We start from the raw sequence: 11,121 nt of genomic DNA, 5'->3' as shown, positions 1-11,121 counted from the left end.
AAGGCTAGAACTCATCCAGTCTTTATGAAGTCCACTCAGATAGGCTCCCAGGGGCTTTAGCATTCCTCATTACTTCTACATGTTCCTCGGTCATTTTCCTGTTTCTTTGTCCTCACCTGGGACCCCTGCTCCATCTGAGAGAACGTGTACATCGCCAGAGTGGGGAGACATCTCAGAAAACACAAACCCTTTTGTAGATTTATAGCATTAGTATATATTTTTTAAATCTCTGTATAATCAGCCAAAGGAAGTGAAAGGTGAGAAAGAGGGAAAACACTGTATTCTCCCACAGGTATTATCAAGCTTATGTTGAAGTGTTGAAAATAATATTTTAAAGTGCCCGGGATATTAAAAAGCAAACTATAACTGAGCCATGAAAAAAATTCATCACAGATTCTTCTCTTCTTGTGCATGCAGAGAAGCCTGTCTGGTCAGAGAGCTCCCCAGCTCAAGTCATGGAAGAGGAGGAGAAAGGAAGGACTGGGAAGGTCTAATTAACATTTAAAAGCAAAGTGGGTTTCTCAGGAGAATGAATGCTTACTAGGGAGTAGAACCACTAACAGCTGCATTTGAGAGAGCTTGGGAAAATATTGAAAGAGAAAATGGGAGTTGGGAGCATCTGTTGTGCAATGCAACATGAGAAAGGGAGGGAGGGAGACAAACCAGGAAAGACTATTTTAAGAATTTTTCTTGTATGTAATGAGTATGAGCCCATTTTGCCATTTTCCAAGAGTCCAGAAAATGTCCATATTAATTTTCAGTTACTTTCTAATGACACTGTGCTGAGATGGGCACAGAAGGCCCAGTTTTACCAAAGTCTGTAAATACCCAGGAGCCCCTATCCCCTCCCTTGCAGTGTCAGTTCTGTACTGACAATGTTATGATCGGCCACGCAGTAAAGTCGGCCCTGTGGAGCCGCATCTTCCCTACCAGGTTATATATAAACCGCTTGAAGGCAGGGACTGTATCTTACTGATCCTTGTGCCCTGCCCGGGATCCAGCTTCCGATCACCTAGTTAGAGAATTGCACAAAGTTCAAAATTAGTGTGAAATGAATATGTGGGTGATGGATTAATGGGACTGAACGTAAAGGACGATTTCGTTAGCAACATCTGCTGCACGGCTGTCTTTTCCCTCACCAGCTGATGGACTCCGAGAAGGACCACGTCTGTCCTCACCACTTTATTCCCAGCACTTGCGTTTTGCTAAAGCACACAGTGGGCCTTGGAATAATTTTTGAATCTCCAAGAATGCGTATTTCAAAGCATCTGAAATGCAAGAGAGCTAAACGGAGGTGAGCTGCCGTGATGAAGGCAGCTGTTCAGAAGTGCAGCGCCCACCTGACCCCGGTGGGTGGTAAAGAACTGGAGTCGCCCACACGACTCCTGGAAACCGCGGGTGATCGCCAGCGCCGGCCTCTCCTCCGCGGCGATAGGTGGCGCTGCGCCCAGACGCAGCCGCGGGGTCCGCGCGGCGCCGCTCTCTGGGCGGGGTGGAGGAATCGACGGAAGGACCTGTGTTGACCCGCTTCACCGCTCTGCTGGCCTGGCGTCCCTCGGAGTCTGACGGTTTGCGCAGTCCAGCATCATGGGGAAGAGGGACAACCGGGTGGTGAGTACTTGCGGGGAGAAAACAATGGGCCGACGCGGGGCCCGCGGCAGAAGAGCGAGACCCCTGTCTCTTCCCAGTCCGGCCCGAGGGTCGGTTGTGGGCTTGAGGGACCTGGGGCCTCAAGCCCCAGCTGTCCCCGCAGCCCCCACGCCTGCTCCAGACGCGCGTGCGCCGCGCGCGCTGTTGGCGCCTTTGGATGGGCCCCACACTCTCCGCTCGTTCTTGTCCCCCTCTTTCTTCGACTACCCCCAACCTCGCCGCACCTTTTGGGAGCCCCCAGCCTCTCTTCCTTGCCGTACTGGGGTTAGCAGTGCCTTTTACTTTTTTTCTTTTTAATTTAAAGAACTGCAAAAATTCAGGGAGACCTGTCTTCTTCAGTATGAGGCCCGTGGAGGCGCCGGGACTCGCCCCCTCCTGGAGTCTCCCACTCCACCTCCACGCCCCTCTCGTGCGCAACGGGGTCGGGTGGAGGAGGCGTCCAAGCGGTCCCTGCTCCCGGGGGCCTGCAGCGCCCACAGACCTAGCGCATACGTACTCCCTTTCGAGAACCAGGATGGAAGCATTTGGCCTGTTGTCTGCAGTGCCCAGCACTGCCTGGCAGTTACAAGGCCCCGTGAAGGAATGAATGGCGTGAAAATAGTTGGCTTTGGAGTCAACTCGGAGCATTGACTCTTTGGAATGTCAGTTTTGGTTCCTCGGGAGTTGCGTGACTTAGGACAAGTTACTTTTACCCGAGCCTCAGTTTCTTCTGTAAAAGATCCGTGTTATCCTCAACCTAGTTGAGGCCACATAAAGATGTCCAGGCCATTGCTTGCCATGAAAGTTGTTACTATTCTAATAAATGAGATGAAGGCGATGCATAATCGAGTAAGAAATGGTACCTAATAGAGATTTGAAGTTCCGAGGGCGTTCGAAAAAGAAGGGACTTTTGACAAATGGAGGTGAGAAGGTATTCTAGATGGCTACTCGGTTCGTTGGTTGGTTTGGAAAACCCAGGTTATGCATCAGATTGGATGTGCGGTAAACTTAAACTTAGGTGGCAGCCCCACAGTTCCTGAGCTTGCCTGTCAGTTTTGACCACTGAGCAGCACAATGAAAAATAGTGCAATTGGACTAGCTTTTTCTTAACTATTATTTCCTTTGTGCATTTTTGGGGGTGGGGGTGCTAAATGATCTTTGCTTTTATGAAATAATGACGTTTACCATCTTCAAAACATGTTTTAATTTTGCGTAGTCTTCATAAATCAAAGCTGTCTAGGAACCACTGTAGTGAACATTGATTATAAGGTTAAGGAATATTCTTTTCTCCTGCTTCCCTGGCTATGGGTCCGAGCTTTTGTTGTGGTATCCTGATTTTGACAGAGTTGAAAGAGTATTCTGTTGGGACATTCTTAGGCTTGAAATGTTCTGAGTGTTTTGGCTCTTTAACGTGATTGGGCCTTAAATGTTTAGGAATTACCAGGCCTTGGGTGCAGTTTCATACAGAAGCCTAAGATGTTTTGTTTTATTGGGGAAAAATATTGATCCCCTTGAAGCATTTGAAAAACTTTTCAAACTAACTTCATGTACCCCAGAGCATTTTGGTACTCAGGGCTCTACTTATTATTCGGTATGATGTCTTGGCACAGTGTTCTGGTGACGTTTTGTCTGCACTAAAAAGGTTGTGGAAATGAAAACATGAAATTAAGAGGTAGAAGAGGCAGATCGTCAAATGCATTTCCCTGTTGTATGGGGGAGGAGATGGAACTGTTAAAACTGGGGCCCAGATTTGGGTTATCTGCACTTAGTTCAGTACCTCATAATTCTTAATTGTAAAAAACAAAATGCAACTATTAGCATTTTGTTCTTACATTGATAAAATTATAGTGTTAAAGATGACAGAATTATTTTTTAAAAACCATTAAGTTTCAGAAATTAAGTTTTAATTTTTAAGTTTTAACATTAATTTTTAACATTAAGTTTTTTTCTTTTAAATAGACTATTTTAGAACACTTTTAAGTTCATAGTCAGACTGAGCAAAAAGTAGAGTTCCCATGTGCTCCCTGACCCCACACCTACACAACCTCCCCATTATTAGCATCCTACTGCAGAGCAGGACATCTGTTGCAGTTGGTGGACCCCCACTGACATACCCTTTTCACCCAAAGTCAGTGGTTTCATTGGGATTCACTTTGGTATTGAGCATTCTTGAACAGGTTTGTTTGTTTTTAATTTGACCTTTTAAATCTCAAGATTTGTCAAGGGCCCTTAAGTTCAAGATGGTTACTTTTTGTGCCCATTGTTTTCCCAGCTTCCTTCATGTTTTGTTCTGTTACTTTGTGCTCTCTAAATAGATGTAAACTAAAGTCTAGATAAAAATAAGTAATCAAAGGAACAAATGAAGCTCTGCACATTTTGTCCTTAGCAATTTTACTGCTTTGTTCTTTCCACCCTGCCCACTTACAATCCTTTGAGACCAGTGTGCTACCCTGAGTTTCAAAAACAGATTGTTTTCTGTTACGCAAACTCATGCAGCAGTTTGAGCCACAGACAGTTCTAGTTATATATGAATAGGAGCATTTGACAATATTTGAAGTGACTAAGTGATAGATGGTTTCAAGAAATTGCAGTTTCTTTAACTGATGCCTAACCACTCCCTTAATGTATTGCTTTTCAACCTGACGCTAATAAGTGAAAAAGCTTTACCTTTGTAAGATACTTTTTTTTAACCTTTCTGTTGTGTATAGTAAAAGCATTGTTGCTTAACAGTTACGAAGATGAACTATCAGGTGTTGTGCAAGGAGTCTGGCACTTTAGATGCACTGATAAATAATATAAATAATGGAGATATTTGGAGTATACTTAAACATATACTGAGGGTAGTGTTTATGCTCAGAAGCTTGAAAGTTAAGTTTATTGAGTACTCAATGATAATCTGATGTAATTTATCTGTAAATTGTTTATAAGTAATAGTCCTTGCATATAAATACACTATGCTACTGTTTTATTTTCATCTGAAAAATAAACAGCAAAGTTGGTATGTATTTTGGGAAACCAGTTTCACAGTAGGTATTACAACATAAAAATGCTCATGTACTTTTAAGGTAATTGAAGACTAAAACATGGTAAATATTGTGTTACCATTTCGTTAATTTTAGAATAACCAATTACCATTGCACAATTTGTGACTTTTTGCTTGAAGACAATTTAGCTTTCTGAATTGCAGTAGCAGTGTTGTGATTGAATTTTTCACATTTGTTTGTGTTAATATTATGGTGATGTTTGTGTGCAGATTGTTTAGTTTTATTTTTCTTTTGTAAAGGTAACGAGTTATTTTTTTAAAAAATCTCCAGTGTATGAACTGATAAAAAGTGGAAAGTGGGCATATCCCTTTACATTCTGGTGTATGTGTGTGTAGGTTTTTAAAATTTGATAGATGAAAAGGAGTACAGACTTCCAGCCAAGATGGAGGCATAGGTAGACACACTGTGCCTCCTCACACGGCCAAAAGAAGGACAACAACCAATTTAAAATAAAAACGGGGGACTGGGATCCTCAGGTTTGGGATGGCAGCTTGGAGAGAAGGCCCCGGCTAACCCACCTCTGCGGAGATCGCTGGCAAACCCTCTCCAGGAGCCCCAGGCCTGGCTGGACCCACAAATGGGTGAGATAATAACTTTTGGGTACCTGGATGGAGGCAATACAGAGATTCTGTATTATTCTTTAAGCCCTAAGTCTGGAAACGTCAAAATAAAAGTTAAAGAGAAAGAAATAGTAAACAGACTCACAAAAATATAAAAAATAAAAGTGAAAAAAAAACCCAAAACTGACAGAAAATCAAACAATATGGAAGTCTGACAACCAAAGAGTTAAAGAAGAAACATTCGCCAGACTGGTAGGAGTGGCGGAGATGACTCGGGGCAAGGCAGCAGCTGGAGGACTGGGGCGGGCAAGGCGGTGGCTGGTGGAGCGTGTGGTCCCTCATTCACCTGCAGATAAACTGGGAGGAACAACTGGGGAGCAGTCTGTCACACAGAACACACAACCCAGGGATCCAGCACCGGGAAATAAAGCCTCTGACTGAAAACACCTGTGGGGAGTGAGACAGCAGGAGAAATGCCAGCCTCACAGGAGAGTTTGTTGGAGAGACGAACTCTGTGGAGAGACCACAGGGTCCTAGAACATACACAAGCCCACTCACATGGGAATCAGCACCACAAGGGCCCAGTTTGATTGTGGGTGGCCAGGAAAGTGACTGAAAACGGGCAGAGAGCAGAGCAAGCGCCATTGTTCCCTCTCTGCCCCTCCCCCACATACAGTGTCACAAACCAGCAGCATGGGTTACCCCACCCTGGTGAACACCTAAGGCTCCACCCTTCACTATGTAACAGGTGCGCCAAGATGAAAGAAAAGGCCCAAATGAAAGAACAGATCAAAGCTCCACAAAAATACACCTAAGTGACGAAGAGATAGCCAACTTGCCAGATGCATAGTTCAAAACCCTGGTTATTGGGATGCTCCAGGAACTCACTGGATACTTCAACAGCATAAAAAAGACCCAGGCAGCCAATGAAGGTCACATTATGCAAAATAAAGAAAAATCTACAGGGAACCAACAGTGGCAAGAAGGAAACCAGGACTCAAATCAACAGTTTAGAGCAGAAGGAAGAGAGAAATATTCAACCAGAACAGAATGAAAAAACTAAAATTCAAAAAAATGAGCAGAGGCTTAGGAACCTCTGGGACATCTTTAAACATTCCAACATCCGAATTATAGGGGTGCCAGAAGGAGAAGAGGAAGACCAAGAATTTGAAAACTTATTTGAACAAATAATGAAGGAAAACTTCCCCATTCTGGCAAAGGAAATTTCAGGAGTCCAGGAAACTCAGTCCCAAAGATTGGGACCTAAGGAGGAACACACCAAGGCACATCATAATTACATTAGCCAAGATTAAAGATAAGGAGAGAATCTTAAAAGCAGTAAGAGAAAAGGAGACAGTTACCTACAAAGGAATTCCCATAAGACTATCCATCTGATTTTTCAAAGAAACCTAGCAGGCAAGAAGGGGCTGGAAAGAAGTATTCCAAGTAATGAAAGGCAAGGACCTCCATCAAGATTCTCTATCCAGCAAAGCCATCATTTAGAATGGAAGGGCAGATAAATTGCTTCTCAGATAGGGTCAGGTTAAATAGGAGTTTGTCATCACCCAGCCTTTATTATATGAAATGTTAAAGGGACTTATTTAAGAAAAAGAAGATCAAGAATATGAACAGTAAAATGACAACAAACTCTCAGCTATTAACAACCAAATCTTAAAAAAAAAAAAACCCAAAACTAAGTAAACAACTACAACAGGAACAGAACCACAGAAATGGAGATCACATGAAGGGTTAGCGAGAGGGGAAAAAGGTACAGAGAATAAGTAGCATAGATGGTAGGTAGAAAATAGATAGAGGGAGGGTAAGAACAGTATAGGACACGTAGAAGCCAAAGAATTTATATGTACGACCCATGGACATGAACTAAAGCAGGAGAATGTGGGTAGGAGGGGGTGTACAGGGTAGAGGGGAATAAAGGGGGGGGGAATGGGACACTATGGTAGCATAATCAATAAAATACATCTTTTAAAAAACTAGAAAGGCAAAACATTTTGATAGCTACTCTTTTTCAGACTATAAGACACACATACCCCCAATTTGGGGGGAATAATGGTTGTTAACGCTGCTGTTCTGTTTACATTTACATTGGTGAAATACTATGTTTTTATGTTATTAAATATTTTACCGCATTTTTTGCTTCAAAAAATTTTTTTTCCTATTTTCCTCCTCTAAAACCTAGGTGCATCTTATGGTCCAAAAAATACAGGTGTTTATCAATGTGGTATCTTATTTTTAGGCAGCTTGCTTTTTTTTTTGCTTTTCATTTGAGAACTGTTAGATATCTTTCCATATCAGTTACTATAGATCTATCTCTTTCTTTTTAATAGCTACATTATATTTTATTTTGGGGTATACTTTAATATACTTAATGAATCTCATTTTGGTAGCTAGTTTGGTATTTTCATTTTTCCCTATTTTAGTAACTTAATTTCGAACATCCCTGTATATATGTTTGCATTTTTTGGAACTGAACAGTTTTTACAATTTTAAACTCAAAATAACTTACCATTGGGTACTGCTAAAATTATGACATGGCACTCCTGTTTTAAAATGATGATCTTAGCTTGCACCTTGTACTTGCTTCCAGTTAGGGTTGTCGTTACCATTAGCAGAGCCATCACTTCCTCAGGCACTGAGGCCTGTTGGTTGTCATATTTCCACACAAGCTGAAATTCTCAGCAAAGGCAGTTGAATGAAACATTTGAGGGCATAACAGTTGGTATAAAAACATTATGCCGTTGTCTTTAATGTTATATTTGATAATCCACACTTAGCCCTTACTCTGTAACATCTCTGACAATAGGAGTGTTCATTTCTGCCTATAAGGACGTCATGTTGAAGGCTTAACTTTTTCATCCAAGTAATCAGGCAGTGTCCAATTGACTGGAATCCAGTTGACTGGAAATAGTTCTTAGTGCGTTGTTTATAGTGGTTTTATGTAGTTTACTCTGTCAGAGCAACCTACAAATATTTAACTAATATTTGTTATGAGGGTGGAAAATGCTAGTCATTTTTATCAATTTTGTTAAGTAAATGCAACAAATTTAGCTTCTAGCTTCTTTTGGGATGTTAAGTATTAGGCTTAAGGCCTTAAAATCAACCTTGAATATAGTCATTTTCAACCAAAATTCTTTATTTAAAAATAGAAGAGTTTTGTTGACTTTAATTTAAAAAGCTGAATATAAGAACCAAGAGGTTGAGACTGAATTAATAACAGATTTTATATCTGGAACAAAATCAATTTTAATAGAATATCTCTTTGCTAAACAGTGTAATTAGCAAACTTGCCTTATTTTGTGTCAATATGTCTTTGAAAAATATATCTAAAAATGTGTTCTGCAATAGTGAGTGCAGTATACAGAGCATAATTTAATTTTTTGTAGACTTTTTATTGAGCTAAAATACAAATAAAATAAAGTCACTGTTTTCAACTTTTTAGGTGTATAGTTCAACAGCATTAAGTACTTTCACAGTGTTGTGTACCTATCACCAATATCCATTTCCAGAATTTTTTTTAGTCCTCACCCAAGGATATGTGTATTGATTTTAGAGAGAGAAAAACATTGATCTGTCGCCTCCTGTGTGCGCCGCAACTGGGGATCAAACCCTCAAGCTAGGCGTGTGCCTTGACTGGGAATCTGACCACATCCTTTTAGTGGGCAGGGGTGACACTCCAACCAACTGAGCCACCCGCCAGGGCCATTTTCAGAACTGTTCCATCATCCCAAACAAGAAGCTTTGTACCTTTTAAACAATAGCTCCTAATTACCTCACTGCCCCAATTCCTGGTAATGTCTATTTACTTTTTGTCTCTTTGACTTTTACTATTCTAGGTATTTCATATGAGTGGAATCATGTAATACTTGTCCTTTCGTGTCTGCCTCATTTCACTTAGCATGTTGTTAAGGTTTATCTATGCTGTAGCGTGTAGCAGTTACACTCCTATCTAAGGCTGGATAATATTCCGTTGTATGTACTCATATATACCACATCTTATTTATCCATTCCTCTGTAGATGGACACTTGAGTTATTTCTACCTTTTGTGAACAATACTGCCATGCACATGGTTTACAAGTATGTTTGTGCCCCTGCTTTCAGTTGTTTTTCAGTTCCATTTAGAGGTGAAATTTCTGGGTCATGTGGTAATTCTGTGTTTAATTTCTGAGGAACCACCAAACTTTTCCACAACAGCTGTACCATTTTATATTCCCAGCAGCAGTTTGAAAGGGTTCCATTTTTTCTATATCCTTGACAACACTTGTTATTTTATGCGCTTCTGATAATAGCCATCCTAATGGGTGTGAAGTGACATACTGTAATTTTGATTTACATTTCCCTAATGACTAGTGATATTGAACATCTTTTCATGTGTTTATTGGACACTTGTGTATCATCTTTGGAGAAATGTCTGTTCAAGTCTTTTGTGTGTTTTTCAATTGAGTTGTTTGGGTTTTTTGTTATTAAGTTGTAAGATTTCTTTATTCATTTGGGATATCAATCCCTTATCAGTTATCTGTAAATATTGTAAATATTTTCTCCCATTCTGTGACTAGTGTTTTCACTTCAGTGCACATTGATGTGTACATCAATTTTGAAGACATCCTATTTTTTTTCATTTGCTTTCTGTGCATAATGTAATTTTGATGTTAATAATTAGTGAGTAAAATTGTATTTTGTGTGGCACAATACTTCCTGAGATAGAATAGGTAGTAGAATAAGCAATGAATTTGAAGTTAGATCTGCTTTACCTTCTTTGGAACTGAGTTTCATTTGCTGGAGAGCAGTGTCATCACGCTCACAAGGTTATTGGGATTTGGTTGGCAACATAAGCCCTCTTGTAGTAAGAAGAAAGTGTCATTATGATTTTCATCAAATCTCTGGTAAAAAAAGCACATATTTCGTGAAAGCGTGATATTACTCATCTCTCAAACTTGTGAGGCTTAATAATGAACCCTGGCTGGTGTGGCTCAGTGACTTGAGTGCTGGCCTGCAAACCAAAGGGTAGGAGGTATGATTCCCCGTTAGGGCACATGGCTGGGTTGTGAACTAGGTCAGGTCACCAGTAGGGGGCACACAAGAGGCAGCCACACGCTGATGTTTCCCTCTCTTCCTCCCTTCCCCTCTGTCTAAAATAAATAAATAAATAAATAAAATCTAAATGAGCATTAAATTTATTTTTTGTAATGGAAATTTGATTAGCCAGATTAGATTGTTCATGCTTATGTGGAGACAATATGCACTTAATTAAAATTGTTTGATAAGTAAGTGAGCTTTTGCCTTTCTAATGGTTATTTTAATGGAGTAAATTTCTGTTCTTTCCTAAAGGCCTATATGAACCCAATAGCAATGGCCAGATCAAGGGGTCCAGTCCAGTCTTCAGGGCCAACGATCCAAGATTATCTGAATCGACCAAGGCCTACCTGGTATTTGTGAAAGAATTTACCTATTTATAAAGTTTTTATAAATATTTAAAATATTACTATTGCCGCTTTTATTGATTGCCGAGCAAATGCCAGATATGTAATTTTTGAAGTAATATTTGATATGTGCTTTTTTGAATGCATGAAACACATGTACATGTGTAAAGCAAACATTTGAGAACCCAACACCCAAGATAACTAACGCACTACCAGGTATCCTTTCATACCAGTGTCTTTTTTATCCCCTAAAAATGAACTTAACCTTATAGTGTTCTGTTTTAAAAGGGTAGATGTGAGTAATCACATCCTTTGTTGAGGTATAACTAGGTGTTAGGAAGGATAATTTAGGTCTTGTATCTTGCTGGCTTTTTAATGTTAGAATTTCCCATTATTAGATTTTTGCTTTAAATTAATGTTTTTGGCCCTCGTTGAGTGGTGCTGTCATAGCA

The 11,121-nt window shown here is 40.3% G+C and overlaps 1 protein-coding gene across 1 annotated transcript in view; it reads left to right on the top strand.

The window, feature by feature from the left end:
* The first annotated feature begins 1,506 nt into the window (after window positions 1-1,506).
* Window positions 1,507-11,121, top strand: part of FAM133B (family with sequence similarity 133 member B) — a 28,425-nt gene continuing 18,810 nt past the window's right edge. The window contains exons 1-2 of the mRNA XM_037136503.2: window positions 1,507-1,611; window positions 10,578-10,675. Coding sequence (XP_036992398.1) covers window positions 1,588-1,611; window positions 10,578-10,675 — 122 coding nt within the window. The 5' untranslated portion in view covers window positions 1,507-1,587. The remainder of the gene's footprint in view (window positions 1,612-10,577; window positions 10,676-11,121) is intronic.

The sequence above is a fragment of the Artibeus jamaicensis genome, unplaced genomic scaffold, assembly GCF_021234435.1.
Source record: "Artibeus jamaicensis isolate MK-2021 breed Jamaican fruit bat unplaced genomic scaffold, CSHL_Jam_final contig_923, whole genome shotgun sequence".
NCBI classification, from domain to species: Eukaryota; Metazoa; Chordata; class Mammalia; order Chiroptera; family Phyllostomidae; genus Artibeus; species Artibeus jamaicensis.
Note: the sequence above shows the minus strand (reverse complement) of the source record. Positions and strands in the feature narration are given on the sequence as shown.